The following is a 20,714-nucleotide window of genomic DNA, read 5'->3' as shown; positions in this document are numbered from 1 at the left end:
TGGTCGTGTGAGGGAGCCTTGGTTGACGAGGGAGGTTGAATGTCTTGTACAGAGGAAGAAGGAGGCTTACATAAGGTTGAGGAAACAAGGTTCAGACAGAGCATTGGAGGGATACAGGATAACCAGAGGGAGCTGAAGAAAGGGATTAGGAGAGCTAAGAGAGGGCATGAAAAATCTTTGGCTGTTAGGATCAAGGAAAACCCCAAGGTATTTTATGCGTATGTGAGAAACATGAGAATGATGAGAACGAGGGTAGGTCCGATCAAGGACAGTAGTGGGAGACTGTGTATTGAGTCGGAAGAGATAGGAGAGGTCTTGAACAAGTACTTCTCTTCAGTATTTACAAATGAGAGGGACTGTATTGTTGAAGAGGAGAGTGTGAAACGGACTGGTAAGCTAGAAGAGATACTTGTTAGGAAGGAAGATGTGTTGGGCATTTTGAACAACTTGAGGATAGACAAGTCCCCCGGGCCTGACAGGATATATCCTAGGATTATGTGGGAAGCAAAAGAGGAAATTGCAGAGCCGTTGGCAATGATCTTTTTGTCTTCACTGTCAATGGGGGTGGTACCAGGGGACTGGAGAGAGGCAAATGTTGTGCCCCTGTTCAAAAAAGGGAATAGGGATAACCCCGGGAATTACAGGCCAGTTAGTCTAACTTCTGTGGTAGGCAAAGTAATGGAAAGGGTACTGAGGGATAGGATTTATGAGTATCTGGAAAGACACTGCTTGATTAGGGACAGCCAGCACGGATTTGTGAGGGGTAGGTCTTGCCTTACAAGTCTTATTGAATTCTTTGAGGAGGTGACCAAGCATTTGGATGAGGGTAGAGCAGTGGATGTAGTGTACATGGATTTTAGTAAGGCATTCGATAAGGTTCCCCATGGTAGGCTTATGCGGAAAGTCAGGAGGCATGGGATAGAGGGAAATTTGGCCAGTTGGATAGAAAACTGGCTAACCGGTCGAAGTCAGAGAGTGGTGGTAGATAGTAAATATTCAGCCTGGAGCCCAGTTACAAGTAGAGTTCCGCAAGGATCAATTCTGGGTCCTCTGCTGTTTGTAATTTTTATTAATGACTTGGAAGAGGGAGTCGAAGGGTGGGTCAGTAAATTTGCAGATGATACGAAGATTGGTGGAGTTGTGGATAGTGAGGAGGGCTGTTGTCGGCTGCAAAGGGACTTAGATATGATGCAGAGCTGGGCTGAGGAGTGGCAGATGGAGTTCAAACCTGTCAAGTGTGAGGTTGTCCATTTTGGAAGAACAAATAAGAATGCGGAATACAGGGTTAATGGTAGGGTTCTTAGTAAGGTGGAGGAGCAGAGGGATCTTGGGGTCTATGTTCATAGATCTTTGAAAGTTGCCACTCAGGTGGATAGAGCTTGTAAGAAGGCCTATGGTGTATTAGCGTTCATTAGCAGAGGGATTGAATTCAAGAATCGTGAAGTGATGTTGCAGCTGTACAGGACCTTGGTAAGGCCACATTTGGAGTACTGTGTGCAGTTCTGGTCGCCTCATTTTAGGAAAGATGTGGAAGCTTTGGAGAGGGTGCAGAGAAGATTTACCAGGATGTTGCCTGGAATGGAGAATAGGTCGTACGAGGATAGGTTGAGAGTGCTAGGCCTTTTCTCATTGGAACGGTGAAGGATGAGGGGTGACTTGATAGAGGTTTATAAGATGATCAGGGGAATAGATAGAGTAGACAGTCAGAAACATTTTCCCGTGTACAACAGAGTGTTACAAGGGGACATAAATTTAATGCGAAGGGTGGAAGGTATAGGGGGGATGTCAGGGGTAGGTTCTTTACCCAGAGAGTGGTGGGGGCATGGAATGTGCTGCCTGTGGGAGTGGCAGAGTCAGAATCATTGGTGACCTTTAAGCGTCAATTGGATAGGTACATGGATAGGTGCTTAAGCTCGGACAAATGTTCGGTACAACATCGTGGGCCAAAGGGCCTGTTCTGTGCTGTATTGTTCTATGTTCTATGTTCTATGCCTCATCTTCCGCCTGGGACCCTGTACCATACAGGATAAATGTGGATTTCAACAGCTTCCTCATTTCCCTTTCCCCGACATTATCTCAGTCTCAAGCCTCCAACTCGGCACTGCCCTTTGGACCTGCTCCCTCTGACCCATCACCTTCATCCACCTATTGCATTCCCAGCTACCTTCCCCCAAACCCCACCCCCTCCCATTTATCTCTCACCCACCCCCCCCCCGGCCCACAAGCCTCATTCCTGATCAAGGACTTATACCCGAAACGTTGATTCTCCTGCTCCTCGGATGCTGCCTGACCTGCTGTGCTTTTCCAGCATCACACTCTCGACTCTGATCTCCAGCATCTGCAGTCCTCACTTTCTCCTTATGGACTAGGCCAGACCACTCAGAACATTCTTACGCAGGCAGTCCCAGACCATAACTTTGCAATTTGTTTTGGTGAGTGTACAGTGAACATTAACCGGAATAAGTTAGCTAGGTAGACTAAAAAATTTTAAAACAGACAAAAAAGTTTTTCTCAAAATTACACAACAAAACACAAAGAACAGAATAAAAATTCTCTACAGAACGCACTCTATCCAAACTAGACTTAATCATGCTGTTCCAAATATACACAACAGTCTCAATAAGCAAACCCCCTTAAAAACCAGTATAAATGGAACACATGCTTACAGGTTGAAGTTGAAGGGCCGAAAGAGAGAGAGAGAGAGAGAGAGAGTTTCCACACAGCTCACTGTTGGACTCCTCACCAGGTCAGACTGAACAATAAACTGCTCAGCTCAGATAGCTAGAGAGCTGACCACTCCCCTTTCATTATACAGGTCACTTCTAAAAACATGACCACTTTGGCTTGAAGTCTCATCTGTTTACATATAAATCTTTTTCTCAAAATCCTTTCTATCTCTGTACAAAACCAGACTGATCGGAACCCAGCCTGGCTTATTACCTCTCTGAAAAAAATCAAGAACAGAGTCTCCTTGAGCCAAGGAACAGCTTTCAGAAAAGAAAGGGATTAGCTTTGTGACACTATGTATTTGTCCCAATGCTTTTTAAATGTTGTTAATGTACCCGTCCCAACCACTTCCACTGGCAGCTCATTCCATATGCGTACCACTCTCTGTATTACCCCTCAGGTTCCCTTTTATTCTTTTCCCTCTAACCTTAAACAGATGCCCTCTAGTCCTCAATTCCCCAACCCTGGGAAAAAGGACTGAGTGCATTCACCATATCCAGGCCTCTCATGATCTTATACACCCCCTCAGTCTCCTATACTCTAAAGAAAAAGTCTTCTCTTGTCCAACCTTTCCCTATAACTCAGACTCTTGAGTCCAGGCAACATCCTTGTAAATTTCTTCTGCACTCTTTCCAGTTTAATAACATCCTTCCTATAGCAAGGTGACCAAAACTGAACACATTGTCCAAGTGCGGCCACACCAACGCCCTGTACAACTATAACATCACTTCTCAACTTCTATACTCAGTGCCCTGACTGATGAAGGTCAGTGTGTCAAAAGCCTTCCTCACTGCTCTGTCTATCTGTGACTCCACTTTCAGAGAACCATGCATCTGAGCTCCAAGGTCCCTCTGTTGTACTGCAGTCCTTAAGGCTCTACCATTCACCGTGAAACTTCTACCTTGATTTGACTTTCCAAACCTCAAAACATCCCTTTTGTTAGATTAGATTCTCTACAGTGTGGAAACAGGCCCTTCAGTCCAACAAGTCCACACCGTCCCTCCGAAGAGCAACCCACCCCAGACCCATTCCCCTCTGACTAATGCAGCTAACACTATGGGCCAATTCACCCTGACCGGCACATCTTTTTAGAATGTGGGAGGAAGTCCACACAGACACAGACAGTCGCCCGAGTCTGGAATCAAAGCCGGGTCCCTGGTGCTGTGAGGCAGCAGTGCTAACCACTGAGCTACCATGCCACCCTTCTGAGTGGGCTGTGCATGGTGTGCGGTCTCTGATTATTGTTGTTGGAAGCTGCACCGTCAGCTAGTCTTAATAACTCCGAGGTTTGGGCTGATGTTTTGGGGATACTGCTGGAAATCCGTTCACTGCAGCTGGTGGAATTTTAATTCAATCAACAAACTCCAATGGAAAGCTAATAGTGATTATCGCTAAAGCTACACTGTGCTGCTGTTGTTCAGAGAAAGAAATCTGCTGACCTTACCCCAGTCCGGCCTACATGTGACTCCAGACCCACGGCATTGCGCTTGACTCTGAAGTAGTCCTTGCAAGTTCAAGGTCAGTTAGAGACAGGTGATAGGTGCTGGTTGAGCCAGTGACACCTACATCCCCAGAATAAATGTTTGAAATTAACTTCAATCACCCAGTCTTTCCTTTCCCACTCCAGGGTTGGATTGAACTCACCAGGTTTGAGGTGGGCAAAGGGGATTTCTCCAGTCAGCAGCTCCCACAGACACAGGGCATAACTGAACACGTCGGCTTTGATGGTGTAACGGGTACACTGTGTGAATACTTCAGGAGCCATCCAGCGCAGGTTCTGTTCGGCACACACACACAGTCCGTCAGAGTTCGCCAAACAGAGACAGCAACAGTTTTAACATAAAACCTCCTTCATCTCAATCCCCCACTAAATTCCCCAAACAGACAATTTTCCCACCTATCATATTTTAAGAGTTAGTAAATGAAAGTATCTATATTTTTAAAAACAATAGTGATGTCTTCTCAATGCACCTAAGGTTTGACTCCATGTTTGTATATTGCTTCCAGCAGAATCCAGGATATTAATCATCCATTATTTGAGAATTCATGTTCTTTCTGTGATGGTTTACCAAATGTCAATGATTATAAACAAAGGCTGCAGACAGAGCTAATGAAAACTGACCAACTCTACAAACTGTACCCACGTGTCCCAGAGCTCAAACAGAGGAGGGGGCTGCCTCGACCAATGTACATCAGAGACCACAACAGGGAGGGGCTTACAGAGATAGGGAGGGGGTGTGGGGGGGGTTACAGAGATAGGGAGGGGGTGTGGGGGGGGGGTTACAGAGATAGGGAGGGGGTGTGGGGGGGGGTTACAGAGATAGGGAGGGGAAATGGGGGGGTTACAGAGATAGGGAGGGGGTGTGGGGGGGGGGTTACAGAGATAGGGCGGGGATATGGGGGGGTTACAGAGATAGGGAGGGGGTGTAGGGGGTTACAGAGATAGGGAGGGGGTGTAGGGGCTGGAGGGGGTTACAGAGATAGGGAGGGGGTGTAGGGGGGGTTACAGAGATAGGGAGGGGGTGTGGGGGGGTTACAGAGATAGGGAGGGGATGTAGGGAGGGTTACAGAGATAGGGAGGGGGTGTAGGGGCTGGAGGGGGTTACAGAGATAGGGAGGGGGTGTAGAGGCTGGAGAGGGTTACAGAGATAGAGAGGGGGTGTAGGGACTGGAGGGGGTTACAGAGATAGGGAGGGGGTGTGGGGGGGTTACAGAGATAGGGAGGGGGTGTAGGGGCTGGAGGGGGTTACAGAGATAGGGAGGGGTTGTAGGGGGTTACAGAGATAGGGAGGGGGTATAGGGGGGGTTACAGAGATAGGGAGGGGGTGTAGGGGCTGGAGAGGGTTACAGAGATAGAGAGGGGGTGTAGGGACTGGAGGGGGTTACAGAGATAGGGAGGGGGTGTGGGGGGGTTACAGAGATAGGGAGGGGGTGTAGGGGCTGGAGGGGGTTACAGAGATAGGGAGGGGTTGTAGGGGGTTACAGAGATAGGGAGGGGGTATAGGGGGGGTTACAGAGATAGGGAGGGGGTGTAGGGGGGGTTACAGAGATAGGGAGGGGGTGTAGAGGCTGGAGGGGGTTACAGAGATAGAGAGGGGGTGTAGGGGCTGGAGGGGGTTACAGAGATAGGGAGGGGCTATAGGGGGGGTTACAGAGATAGGGAGGGGGTGTAGGGGCTGGAGGGGGTTACAGAGATAGGGAGGGGGTGTAGGGGGTTACAGAGATAGGGAGGGGGTATGGGGGGGTTACAGAGATAGGGAGGGGGTGTAGGGGGGGTTACAGAGATAGGGAGGGGGTGTAGGGGCTGGAGGGGGTTACAGAGATAGGGAGGGGCTATAGGGGGGGTTACAGAGATAGGGAGGGGGTGTAGGGGGGGTTACAGAGATAGGGAGGGGATGTAGGGAGGGTTACAGAGATAGGGAGGGGGTGTAGGGAGGGTTACAGAGATAGGGAGGGGGTGTAGAGGCTGGAGAGGGTTACAGAGATAGAGAGGGGGTGTAGGGGCTGGAGGGGGTTACAGAGATAGGGAGGGGCTATAGGGGGGGTTACAGAGATAGGGAGGGGGTGTAGGGGCTGGAGGGGGTTACAGAGATAGGGAGGGGGTGTAGGGGCTGGAGGGGGTTACAGAGATAGGGAGGGGTATAGGGGGATTACAGAGATGGGTAGGGTGTGTAGGGGCTGGAGGAGGTGATGTAGTTAGGGAGGGGCAGGGAAATGGAAGGTTTTGAAGATTTTTAATTTACCCCTGGCTGCTTTGTCATGTTGTCTTCGTCCATTGACAAAAGGAATCTGGATTCTAAAAATACAGGTAGCCTTTCAGCAGGTTCATTACAGACATGAATTCACAGATATAATGATCAAACAGTAAACAGAGATTAGAGTTTATCCATTACACAAGTAGGATTCATACATTTATACTCCCTCTATGTGTGCTATTCCAAGATGCACTGCAGAAAATCAGCGGCACCTTCCAAATCCATGGCCACTCCCACCCTGAAGGACAACGGCAGCAGATACATGGGAACACCACTCCCTGCAGGTTGCCTTCCAAGGCACTCACTATCCTGACTTGGAAATATTTTGCCTTTCTTTCACTGTCACTGGGTCAAAGCCCTAGAATCCCCTGTGTAAGGACACTGTGAATTTCCCTGTGCACCATGGTCTGCAGTGGTTCAGAAAGACAGCTCATCAATCACCCGGGAACAGGGATTGGCTGAGCCAACAACCTCCGCAGCCAATGATTAAATAAATTAAATCATATTGACCCAGAGCTTCCTTCGGACTCAATTCCAGATAGTTATGTGGCTTGAAGATTGCACAATGTGTATAAAATATTCTCAATAATCCAATATCCTGCAGCGTCTGCAGCCAACATAACAGTTTTACTAAAACTCCAACCACAGACAAGGTCCTTGAGGAATCTAAATGAAACAAGGAATTAGGAAGGTTAAAGGTGGCCACAAAATGCCCTTGGCAAGTAGGATTAAGGAGAAAACACAAGCAGGTTATAAGTGTATTAGGAGCAAGAAAGTAACGAGGGAAAGGGTAGGTCCACTCAAGGACAAAGGAGGGAATCTATGTGTGGAACCACAGGAAGTGGGTGAGGTCCTTAACGAGTACTTCACATGGAAATTCTCCAAGGAGAGGGCCATGGATGATGGTAAGAGTGGGGAGAAGGATGTTGATATTCTATGGCATGTCAATATTAAGGAGGAGGAAATGTTGGGTGTCTTATAAAACATAGCTAAGTCCCCAGGGCCTGATGGGATCTATCCCAGGTTACTGACCGAGGCAAGGGTGATGATTGATGGAGCTTTGACAGAGGTCTTTAGATCCTCTTTTGCCACTGGTGAGTCCCCAGAAGACTGGAGAATAGTGAGTGTTGTTCCTTTGTTTAAAAAATCCCGGATAATCCTGGAAATTCTGGGCCAGTGAGTTTTAAATCTGTAGTTGGGAAATTATTGGAGAAGAATATTAGGAACAGGATTTACTTGCATTTGGAAAAGAATGGATTTTTTCGGGATAGTCAGTGTGGCTTTATATGGGAGAGGTCTTGCCTCACAAACCTGATTGTGGAAGTGACAAAGATAATTGATGAGGGTAAGATGTTGTCTACAGTGACCTTACTGAAGAATTTCATAAGGTCTCTCATGGTAGGCTTCAACAGGAGATTAAGGCACATGGGATCTACAGTGAGTTGGCAAGATGGGTACAAAATTGGATTGGTCATAGGATTCAGAGGGAGCTGGGGAAGCGTGTTTTTCTGACTGGATGTCTAGGACCAGTGGTGTTCTGCAAGAATCAGTGTAATAGACTAATAGAGACATCCAGCACAGAAATAAAACCTTCGGTCCAACTCAGTGCTGGGACCTCTTGTTTGTGATAAATGTCAATGAGTTGGATAAAAATGTAGGTCTGATTAGTAGGTTTGCAGAAGATACAAAAATTGGTGGAGCTGTGGGTAGTAAGGAAGGTTATCAAAGGATACAGTAAGATACAGATCAGTCGCAAAGATAGGCAGAGAACTGGCAGATGGAGTTTACTCCAGACTAGTGTGAGGTGATGCATTTTGGGAGGACAAATGCAAGAGGAAGGGATACAGTAAATGGCAGGACCCTTAGGAGCATCAATGTACAGAGAGATCTTAGGGTGCAACTCCATAGCTCCCTGAAAGTGGCAACGCAAGAGGATACAGCGGTAAGAAGGCATTTGCCATGCTGGCCTTCATTGGTCAGGGCATTGAGTATAAACGTTGGTAAGTCACATTGCAGCTGTATTCAACTTTAGTTATGTAATATTTGGAGGATTGTGTGTAGTTCTGGTCCCCACATTTTTGAAAGGATGTTGAGGCTTTGGAGAGGGTGTTAAAAAGGTTTACCAGGATACGGCATGGATTGGAGGATATTAACTACAAGGAGAGATTGGTCAAATGTGGATTGTCTTCTCTAGAGTGTCAGATGCTGAGAGTCGGGCTGATGTACATAAACTAACGGGAGGCATGGATAGGGTGGCTAGTCAGAGTCTTCTTCCCAGGGTGGAAAGGTCAAATACTCGAGGGTACAGGTTTACGGTGAGAGGGGAAAGTTTAGAGGAGATATAGGAGGCAAGTTTTTTCCACAGAAGGTGATAGGTGCCTGGAAAGTGCTGCCAGGGGAGATGTGAGAAGCTGATATAATAACAACATTTAAGGGTATTTAGACAGACAAGCAAACAGACAGGAAATAGAGGGATACAGCCCTTGTACAATGGGATTTGTTCAGAATGAGATTGTGGTCGGTGGGGTGAAGGGCATGTTCCTGCACTGTACTGTACAATGTTCAATATATCCAAACTCTCGAGCTTCTATTTGTTAGCTAATCCTGAATCCTTGCTGATAAACTACCTCCACTACCATGAGCTTAACGTTTGGTATCACATCAAACACCTTCTGAAAATCCAACTATATTACATCCACTGCTTCACCTTCATTTATCCTGCTTGCTAGCTCTTCAATGAACTTTGGTAGCAGGCATGATATCCCCTTCATGAAGCCATGCTACCTCTGCTTGGACATACTCTACATTTCGGGGTGACTCTACATTTCTAAATGCTCCGCTCTCATTTCCTTTATAACAGACTAGCATTTTCCCAATGATATGTTAAGCTAATTGTTACTTAGTTTTAGCGCCTTCTTTTTATTAAATAAACATGTTACATTGGCAAGTTTCCAAACCACTGGGGTGAATTATAATGAGATTTTCCTTTGATTCATTCCTCCATGGGATGTGGACAGTGTTGACAGGGCTAACATTTCCTTGCCACCTGAACTTTCCCTTGAGCTGAGCGGCTTGCAGGGTCAGGTCAGAGGGCAGTACAAATTCACACATTGCTGTCGATCTGGAGTCACAGAGCAGGTAAGGACAGCAGATTTCCTTCTTTACTGGGAACAAGAGGCTGATCTAACAAATTACAATCATTACAAATGATGATGGTTTCATGGTCATGTGTCATTGGTAAAATGATGGCTTAGAGATATTATCATCACACTATTACTCCAGAGACACTGGTCATGTTCTGGGGACTGGAGTTCAAATCCCACTATGGCAAATGATGGAATTTGAATCCAATGAAAATCAGGAATTAAGAGTCTAAGGAGGAGCACATTGCTAATTGTTGTAAAAACCCAGCTGGATGACTCTCTCTTCAGGAACAGAAACTGATCTGGACTAAATGTGGCTCCAAACCCACTGCAATGGGGTTGACCCTCAGCTGCTGAGTGTAATGGTCCTGCAGACCATGACATTGTAACAACTGCTAGAAAGGAAACAGGCATGAAAACAGAGGACTCTGATAGACTGCAATGGTTCAAGAAGGTAACACATTACCACCTTATCAAGGGCAACTAGGGACAGGCAAATGTTGGCCCAGCCAATGACACCCACGTCCCATGAGTGACTAATTAAAACAAACGTACTCTAGTTTCAGATTTATTGATTGAATTTAACTCCCTCACCTGTTGAGGCAGGATTTCAGCCCACGCCTCCAGAGAAATAGCCAATCCAGTGACATGCCCACTGTATCAAAGTCACACAGAAGATGGCTGTAACTAAGGAATATGGCATCGGAGCCATTTTCAGGTCTAATTTCTATGTTGAAAAGTCTCTGCTTGGTTCAATAAAGACTTTTTGATTAAGACACAGCCTCAGCCTAACCTTAACTGTAAACCTAAAACTATTCTATCCCTAATCCTAAACTGAAAATGTGTTGCTGGAAAAGCGCAGCAGGTCAGGCAGCATCCAAGGAGCAGGAGAATCGACGTTTCGGGCATGAGCCCTTCTTCAGGAACCATGCCTGAAACGTCGGTTCTCCTGCTCCTTGGATGCTTCCTGACTTGCTGCGCTTTTCCCAGCAACACATTTTCAGCTCTGATCTCCAGCATCTGAAATCCTCACTTTCTCCTAAGCCTAATCCTAACCCTATCTCTGACCCAATCCATAACCCTAACCCTATCCCTAATCCTAACCCTATCACCCTAATCGTATCCCTAACTCTATCCCTAACCTGACCCTTAACCCTAACCCTAAGCCTGTCACAGTCAAATTCTTAAATACAAAATGCACACCTCCAAAATCAGCTACCACAGCATGGCCATCTTCGTACAGTAGGATGTTATGGCTGTGAGACACAAGAAAAAAGACAAACATGATGTTATGCATAGATTGTTAAATAAGAATCATCAGTTTGATAGAGTACCCAGTGCCCCATAAATATAAATATCTTACATACATTTTATCATTTAAAACCTCTGCTAATCTTAAAGACCTCAATCAGGTCATCCTGACCTTTCTCTTTTCTCGATCAGTTATGTTTGAAACTGTAAGTCCTCAGTTCTGATGTTATCCTTGTCAATCCTCTTTGGTGCCTCTGTATCCTCTTTCTAATATGGAGACTCAAACTGTTCCTTCTCTGATCACATGGTTTCATTTGACATTATAGGACCATAAGGTCAGTAAAGGTTAGGAGCATAAGTAGGCCGTTGAGCCCATTCAGTCCGCTCTGATATACAGTGAGATCAGGACTGACCTGATTATCCTCAACTCCACTTTCCTGCCATTTCTCCATAATCCTGATTCTCTTCCTGATTAAACATCTCTCTCTCTCTCTCTCTCAGCCTTGAATATGGTTAATGACCCAACATCGACAGTCCTCTGCAGTAAAGTATTCCATAGATTCACTGCTTTCTGAGAGAAACATTTGGGTTTATAAGTTTGAGTTTGAGACAGACTGGCTGAGGGGAAGACAAAATTAAAAACTATCCTCGGACTTTGACTTCAAAGGAACGCTATTCATTTTGCATTAACATTAACTACAGCTATACATGCTGGTCATATCAGGCAATAACGTTACAATGACATTGGTAAGAATTAATTTACCTTCTTCAGGTGTACTCACAAGAGGCTGTCTCATTCTAGAGTGTTCAAACGTTGATCACACTATACTATTTATACCCAGTGATGTGCAACTCCATGATATCATCACATGCTTAATCCAGGGTCCTGAAGCCCATATACAACACTCAGTATGCTGCAGAAAGATTCTAATCAAGGCTCCATTCAAGCTCAGAGTCGGGAGTGTTGTGTTGGAAAAGCACAGCAGGTCAGGCAACATCTGAGGAGCAGGAGAATCGACATTTCGGGCATAAGCCCTTCATCAGGAATGTTCAAAATGTCGATTCTCCTGCTCCTCAGATGCTGCCTGACCTGCTGTGCTTTTCCAGCAACACACTCCCGACTCTGTTCTCCAACATCTCACTTTCCCTACATTCAAGCCGAACATATCATATCTACTTTTCTATTCTCTCGGTTTGGAAATGATCCCTGGTTCTGTTTGTTTTACGTGCCAGTTCTTCTCATGCTGAGTGCTCATGAACACTTGGATTAGAAACAGGAGTCGGCCTTAAGCATGATTTAATAAGATCATGGCTATCTAATTGTGGCTTCACACAATCCACACTCCTGCCTATCCCCAACAAACTTTGACTCTGCAATGAGTCAACAATCTACGTACCTCGGCCTTCAATATATTTAACGATGCAGTCTCCACTGCTTTCATAGGGACAGATTTTCAACATCTCATGACCTCCTCATCTTGGTATTGAATGGAAGCCCTGAAGTTTAAGCTATGCCCCTTCTGCACCCTTCAATCCTTCTGTTCCTCTACTCCAGTTCGGCTCTTACACTGCACATCGTTTGTGACCTCCTTACCCTTCCTGCCCATGCACCAGCGTGCAATATCTGACACTGAAATTCATTCACCAACTAGACACCTATTCTGCAAGTTTATTCATGCCTGCATTACTATGTGGAACAATTCTGGGCTTTGTGAACAAGGCTGAGGGCAGGATTTAAGTGATCCCAGGGCAGATGAAGCACTCTCCCCAGACCCAGAGGCCTAGCTTAGCGTACCTGTTGAGATCTCGGTGTATGATTGGTTGAGTCAGGTTGTGAAGATATTCCATGCCTTTGGCCACATCAATAGCGATCATTAATTTGGATTGTAGATCGATGATTCTGTGGATCAAATGGCAATATAAACAAGGAAAACTGGAAGATGCAAATAATCACTTGTGGCTTCAACATTCCGAGGTGCTTCATGGGAACATAGTCAATCAAAGGTGTGATGCATAACATAGAACATTACAGCTCAGTCCAGGCCCTTCAGCCCTCGATGTTGTGCCGACCTGTGAAACCAATCTGAAGCCCAACTCACCGACACTAATCCATGTACATCCATATGTCTATCCAACGACCTCATGATAAAAGGCTCTCACTGTCCACTGCTTATCTTATATGTCTCTATTAAGTCACCTCTCAACCTTCTTATCTCTAATGAAAACAGCATGAAGTCCCTCAGCCTTTCCTCGTAAGACCTTCCCTTCAAACCAGGCAACATCCCAGTAAATCTCTCTGCACCCTTTCCAAAGCTTCCACATCCTTCCTATAATGTGGTGACCAGAACTGTACACAATACTCCAAGTGCAGCCGCACCAGAGTTTTGTGCAGCTGCAGCATAACCTCGTGGTTCCGGAACTCAATCCCTCTCCCAATAAAAGCTAATAAGGAGGCATAGGGACAGCTGAGCAAAAGTTCGATCAATGAGAGCAGTTATAAGAATGTCTCAAAGGAGGAGAATTAGAGGTGGAGGAGTGAACATGTTTATAGAATTAATATGGCACAGAATGAGACTATTCATCCCATCATGCAAGCTCTGTTACCCAACGCCAGTCTCCTGCCTTCTCCCCACATCCTTGCACACTATTACTGTCCAAAAACATAGCCAATTCCCTCTTGAATGTCTCAATTGAACTTAGCTCCACCTTATTTCCCGGCAACACATTTCATACGTTCGGGAGGGAATCGCAGAGCTTTGGGCTCAGATTGATACAGCACAGCTGCCAGTGGTCTGAGAATGGAGATCTGGGATGTGTGAGAAGCCAGAACAGGAGAGGCTCTGAGATCTCAAACTGATGTAAAGCTGGAGGAAATTAGAAAGAAAGGGAGAGGTGAGGAGAAGGAAGGAATTGAAAGCAAGGATGAACAGTTTAAAATTGAAATGAACTGACAGTCAATGTAGATCACTGAGTACAATGGTGACGGTTGAACAATGCTTAAAGCAGGTAAGGGTGGTGTCAGAGTTTCAGGTTGTCTTGAGGTATATGGAGGTTGAAAGATGAGAGATACACCACAACAGCACTGGATTAAAAGCAGAAATTGCTGGAGAAACTCTGTAGGTGTGGCAGCATCTGCGGGGAGAAAGCAGAGTCAATGTTTCAGGCCCAGTGATGCTTCTTCACAATTCCTTCCGTTAATTTTGCTTTCTCTCCATAGATGCTGACAGACTTCACGAGGTTCTCCAGCAATTTCTGTTTTTGCTTCAGATTTCCAGCATTTTTATTTGTTTTGTCAGAATATTTGAACGACTGACTGTAGAAGAAAGAAAGGTGGGTGACTCAAAAGCAGTGACAATAAAAAGCTGCAAGACATTGGGCAGGGTTTTCAGGTTCAATCGTGGTGGACAATGGTTAAAAGTAAAATTGTCTTGGCTTTATCACATCTCAAATACCACACGACTTCCCACATGAGGTGTAGCGGAGCAATGTGCCCACAAACAGCAGGTCACCAAGTGAACCCGACTGAAGGTGTGTTTACCAGATTTGTTCTAGTTCCCTCCAGGTCGTGCTCCTGGGGAGCGTCCAGCTGCCCCCTGCTGGCACCTGGGCAAGGCCCTTACATTCGGATAGAAACTGGTGGGAGGTGTCCCAAAACCAACGCAAAAATATTGTCTCCTGATAGTGAAAGCTCAAGGCATCCTTGGTTTTGTAAATCGAAACATAAACCTGAAAAGCAATATGTCACACTAAACTTTTAATAGTCACTAATTCATCCCAGATGCTTTTATTCCTTTGTGGAATGTGGAGATTGCTGGATAGGCCACCCTTTATTGACCATCCTTAACTTGGAGAAGGTGCAGAGGAGATTCACCAGAGTTGAGAAACGTCAGTTAGGTGGACAGATTGGAGAAACTAATGGAAGATTCAAAACAGATTGTTGGAAGTAGTGATGTGTTTTGAAAGAATAAATAAACAGAAACTCTTTCCTGTGTCGCATGGATGTTGCATTTTGTGCGATGCTTTGAAATATCTCCTTAAATTCAAAGTGAAGGAGAAGACTTGAAAGGATAATTGAATACAGAAAGAATGGATGGTTCTAATTGGTTTTAATTTTCCACAACTTGTTGGATTCTAAAGAAGTACAGGAGGATTGGGAAACTGTTAACGTGACACCTCTTTTCAAAAAGGGAGGGAGATAAAAAGCAGAGAGTAGTAAGGGTACATAGAACATAGGACATAGAACAATACAGCACAGTACAGGCCCTTCGGCCCACGATATTGTATGGAATGCTTTGTCTGCAACAGTAGTAGATTCACCAAGTTTAAGTGCATTTAAGTCGTCATTGGACAGGCAAATGGATGTAGATGGAATAGTGTAGGTGGGATGAGCTTCAGTTTGGTATGACAGGGCGGCGCAACATTGAGGGCCGAAGGGCCTGTACTGCGCTGTAATGTTCTATGTTCAATGTAACTATAGTCCAATTATCCTGATATCTATTGTTGGAGAAGTATTGGAATCAATTATTAAGGCAGTAATAGCAGATCATTAGGAAAATCCTTATCTAACAAACACAGTCAGCATGGCTTAATGGAAGGGAAATCATGTTTGAGTAATTTATTTGAGTTTTTCGAGGAAGTCTCAACCAGAATAGATAGAAGGGAACCAGTAGACATGACGTATTTATTCTTCCAGAAGTCATTTGACAAGGTAGATCATAGAAGGTCACAAAAGGTAAGAGAACACAGTGATGGAGGTAGCATGAATATGGAATTAACTCCTGGACAGGAAACACGAGTGGGGATAAGGGGGCCTTTTTCAGATTGGTGACCCGTGACCAATGGGCTTCCATAGGGATCAGTGCTGGTACCCCAATTGTTAACAATATACGTTAATGACTGGGAGGAAGGAAGCGAATATACTGCAGCTACATTAGGCAGGTACCATAAAAACAGGGGGAATAGAAGGTTGTGAGAGGAATACAAACAGTTGACAGACAGGTTGAGTACTTTTCAAGTAGGTTAGCTAAGTGGACGATACAGTGGCACACAGAGTATAATGTGGGAAAATAAGAAGTTGTTCATTTTGGAGGGAGACTAAAGGTATAGGATATTATGTAAATGGAGAAAACCTGCAGAAAACTGAAACACAAAGGGACTTGGGGAACCTGTACATGAAACACAGAGAGCTAGCACCCAGGGGCAGCAGGTAATCAGGAAGGGTAATGGAATATTGGCCCTTATTTCAAGGGGGTTGGAGTATAAGGATAGGGAAGGCTTACTGCAACTGTACAAGGTGCTGGGGAGGCCATATCAGAGTACTGTGAGCAGTTTTGGTCCCCTTATTTAGGAAACAATATCATTTCATTGGAAGCAGTTCAGAGAAGGCTCGTTTGGGATGATCCCTGAGATGTAGGGATTGTCTTACAAGCAAAGGCAGGAAAGTGGATGTGAGGAATGTTGAATCAGTCACGATCCTATTGAATGGTGGAGCAGGCTCAAGGGGCTGAATGGCCTCCTCCTGTTCCTAATTGTTATGATCTTACGAATTCCTGGTAAACACCTCAGTTTGGAGAAGAGTCCACATGTGTTCAGGGTCCCATGGGGATGGGGAGTTGAGTAAAGAGGAAACAAACGTTGAGTTTCAGCAGTGTTTAGCTCTGATAGAAGCTGACAGACAGAAGGAAAGCTGCTGAGAAAAGGGTGGAAAGGATTTGCAACTCTCCCAGGAACATTCATCTTCTCTGTTCTGAAAGAAAACAATGAGGAGCAGAAACAAACCGATCTCTGGACAAAGCAGTTTGACCAGCTCTGACTAAACCAGGTGGAGGGCCCAGGAACCTTGAGAATTGAGCCTTGTCAGGAGGCTGTGAAATGTCAGGCAGGTTCCTCAGGGCTCAGTTCTGGATCCTCTTTTTGTCATTTATATAAATGATTTAGATGAGAATATAGAAGGCATGATTAGTAAGTTTGTGGACAATATCAAAATTGGCAGCATAGTAGACAGTGAAGAAGGCTTTCTAAGGTTACAAAGGGATCTTGATCGAATGGGTCAATGGGCTGAAAAATGGCGGATGGAGTTTAATCTGAATAAATGCAAGCTATTGCAGATTGGTAAAACAAGGCTAGAGCTTATACAATTAATGGTTGGGTCGTGGGTAGAACAGAGGGATCTAGGGGTGCATGTGATTAAAAAGGCACTTGGCATGCTTGCCTTTGAGTATAGGAGTTGGAAAGTCATATTGAGGTTGTACAGGACATTGGTGATGCCTTTTCTGGAATACTGTGTAGGATATTATTAAGCTGGAGAGAGCTCTGCAAAGATTTCCCAGGATGTTGCCATGTGTGGAAGGTTTGTGTTCTAAAGGAAGGCTGGATAGGTTGAAACCTCTTTCACTGGAGTGTAAGTGGTTGACAGGCAACCTGATAAAAGTTTCTAAAAAAAAGAGAGGTCAAGCTAGAGTTAAGGGTAGTCATCTTTTCCCTAGGATGGGGGATTTCAAGATGAGGGGGCACATTTTTAAGGTAAGAGAAGAGAGATTTAGAAATGACATAAGAGGCAACTTTTTTTTTACACAGAGGATGATTCACCTGTGGAATGAACTTTGTGGGGAAGTGGTGAATGTGGGTGGATGTGGGTGGATGTGGGTGGATGTGGGTGGATGTGGGTGGATGTGGGTGGATGTGGGTGGATGAGGGTGGAGGAGGGTGGATGAGGGTGGAGGAGGGTGGAGGAGGGTGGATGAGGGTGGAGGAGGGTGGATGAGGGTGGATGAGGGTGGATGAGGGTGGATGAGGGTGGAGGAGGGTGGAGGAGGGTGGAGGAGGGTGGAGGAGGGTGGTTGTGGGTGCAGTTACAGTGTTTAAAGGACGTTTGGATCGATACATGAATAGGAATGGTTTGGAAGGATATGATCCAGGAACAGACGAGTTTACTTTGGGATTATGTTCAGCATGAGTAAAATTAGGGCGCACGGGATTGGGGGCAAAGTACTAGATTGGATAGAGAATTGGTTGGCTAATAGGAAACAAAGGGTAGTGATTAACGGCTCCATTTCGAAATGGCAGGCAGTGACCAGTGGGGTACCGCAGGGATCCGTGCTGGGACCGCAGCTTTTTACAATATATGTAAATGATATAGAAGATGGTATCAGCAATAACATTAGCAAATTTGCTGATGACACAAAGCTAGGTGGTAGGGTGAAATGTGATGAGGATGTTAGGGGATTACAGGGTGACCTGGACAAGTTAGGTGAGTGGGCAGATGCATGGCAGATGCAGTTTAATGTGGATAAATGTCTGGTTATCCACTTTGGTGGCAAGAACAGGAAGGCAGAATACTACCTCAATGGTATCAAATTAGGTAAAGGGGCTGTTCAGAGAGATCTGGGTGTTCTTGTACACCAGTCAATGAAGGCAAGCATGCAGGTACAGCAAGTCGTGAAGAAGGCTAATAGCATGCTGGTCTTCATAACAAGAGGGATTGAGTATAGAAGCAAAGAGGTGCTTCTGCAGCTGTACAGGGCCCTGGTGAGACCACACCTGGAGTACTGTGTACAGTTCTGGTCTCCAAATTTGAGGAAAGACATTCTGGCTATTGAGGGAGTGCAGCGTAGGTTCACGAGGTCAATTCCTGGAATGGCAGGATTGCCTTACACGGAAAGACTGAAGCGACTGGGCTTGTATACCCTTGAGTTTAGAAGACTGAGAGGGGATCTGATTGAAACGTATAGGATTATGAAAGGACTGGACACTCTGGCAGGAGGGAACATATTTCCGTTGATGGGGGAGTGCCGAACCAGAGGACACAACTTAAAAATACGGGGTAGACCATTTAGGACAGAGATGAGGAGAAACTACTTCACCCAGAGAGTGGTGGCTGTGTGGAATGCTCTGCCCCAGAGGGCAGTGGAGGCCCAGTCTCTGGATTCTTTTAAGAAAGAATTGGATAGAGCTCTTAAAGATAGTGGAGTCAAGGGGTATGGAGATAAGGCTGGAACAGGATACTGATTAGGAATGATCAGCCATGATCATATTGAATGGCGGTGCAGGCTCGAAGGGCAGAATGGCCTACTCCTGCATCTATTGTCTATTGAACTGGTTGGATGGAAGGGTCTGTTTCCGTGCTGTATGGCTCAATGACTGGAAGGATGAGTGGAAGGATTGGTGAAAGATTCTGGATGTTCCAGGCTGGTCTGGGGGTAAGCTATGAGCCACTGCTGGAGAATGTGGAGTGGTTGTGAGAATAGCCTCCCTTCTTGCAGATAGAGCACTCAGGCACAGAGTGAAGCATCAGTATGAATTACAATTTGCCTGTTAATTAACATTTTGGTGCATGTTGATTCTTTTCCAAGAATAGTTGTAACAAGTGAAAACTTGCCCTTCAGTCATTTTCACTGGCTTCAGGGAATTGTCTTTTCAAAAGTTATTGATGTGTACTGTGATTGCCACACGCAGCAGGACAGTCTGACAGACACAAGTTGAGGAGAATTAGCAGAAGACCCGGAGGGCCAAGGACATTTCTTACAGCAAGTTGCAAGATGCACTTCCTGGAGGGAGGTAGAAGCAGACTCATTAATAAACTTCAAAAGGAAAATGGATAATATTGGAAAGGGAAACATTCACAGGCATATGGGGAAAGACAGGGAGCAATTGGATAGATCATTTGAAGGGTAGGAACAAGTTAGGTGATATTGCCTCCTTCTACAATACAACACCAGGAGGGCATGAGCAAGGAGAGATTTTACCTTTTCTGTTCATGTAACAAGGCGAACAAGGATCCTCCTGAGATGAACTGTGTCACGATGGCAAACTGACTGGGATCATCCAAGCAGGCACCGACAAACTGGATAACACAGGGATGGTTCAGGCGGCAGAGGATGGAAACTTCCCGGCAAAACATATCCACGTCTGATTTGGAGCAAAAGGTGTTGGCTCGATATCTAATTTCAAAGAAAAAACAAGGGATTTTAATTCTTTCACAGGATCCGGGTGTCACAGACTGGGCCAGTATTTATCGCCCATCCCTAGTTGCCCCTTGAGAAGGTGGGTGTGAGCTGCCTTCTTGAACCGCTGCAGACCATATGTTGTAGGTAGACCCACATTGCCCTTAGGGAGAGAATTCCAGGATTTTCACCCAGCAACTGTGAAGGAATGTTGATTTATTTCCAAGTCAGGATGGTGAGTGGCTTGGAGGGGAACTTGCAGGGGGCGGTGTTCCCATGTACCCACTGCCCTTGTCCTTCCAGATGGAAGGGGTAGTGGGCTTGGTAGGTGTAGACTGAGGCTCCTTGGGGAGTTGCTGTACAGCATCATTCACAAAGCAAGCACCAAAGAGCAACACTCAGTCGATAGCGAAAAATAGTTTATGATACTCACAAACATAAACATCACTCAGTCCAATTCTTGTGGTTATCAGTCCCTGTTACATAGACTTACTAAAACTCTACTCAAAAAATCCAAATGCAAGATGGAGTGTCAGAGGGTCAGTGCTGAGGGAGTGCCGCACTGTCGGAGGGTCAGTACTGAGGGGGTGCCGCACTGTCGGAGGGTCAGTACTGAGGGGGTGCCGCACTATCAGAGGGTCAGTGCTGAGGGAGTGCTGCACTGTCAGAGGGCCAGTACTGAGGGAGTGTTGCACTGTCAGAGGGTCAGTGCTGAGGGAGTGCCGCACTGTCAGAGGGTCAGTGCTGAGGGTGTGCCCCACTGTCACAGAGGGTCAATGCTAAGGGAGTGCTGCATTGTTGGAGGGTCAGTGCTGAGGGAGTGCTGCACTGTCAGAGGGTCAGTGCTGAGGAAGTGCTGCACTGTCACAGAGGGTCAGTGCTGAGGGAGTGCTGCA

The 20,714-nt window shown here is 45.7% G+C and overlaps 1 protein-coding gene across 1 annotated transcript in view; it reads right to left on the bottom strand.

Annotated features, from left to right (window-relative positions):
* tnni3k (TNNI3 interacting kinase) overlaps window positions 1-20,714 on the bottom strand; it is a 168,455-nt gene that overhangs the window by 63,256 nt on the left and 84,485 nt on the right. The window contains exons 16-20 of the mRNA XM_072574886.1: window positions 19,621-19,815; window positions 12,672-12,776; window positions 10,829-10,881; window positions 6,471-6,523; window positions 4,372-4,504 (exon numbers count right to left, since the gene is read on the bottom strand). Coding sequence (XP_072430987.1) covers window positions 4,372-4,504; window positions 6,471-6,523; window positions 10,829-10,881; window positions 12,672-12,776; window positions 19,621-19,815 — 539 coding nt within the window. The remainder of the gene's footprint in view (window positions 1-4,371; window positions 4,505-6,470; window positions 6,524-10,828; window positions 10,882-12,671; window positions 12,777-19,620; window positions 19,816-20,714) is intronic.

Source organism: Chiloscyllium punctatum, chromosome 7, assembly GCF_047496795.1.
Source record: "Chiloscyllium punctatum isolate Juve2018m chromosome 7, sChiPun1.3, whole genome shotgun sequence".
NCBI lineage: Eukaryota > Metazoa > Chordata > Chondrichthyes > Orectolobiformes > Hemiscylliidae > Chiloscyllium > Chiloscyllium punctatum.
Note: the sequence above shows the minus strand (reverse complement) of the source record. Positions and strands in the feature narration are given on the sequence as shown.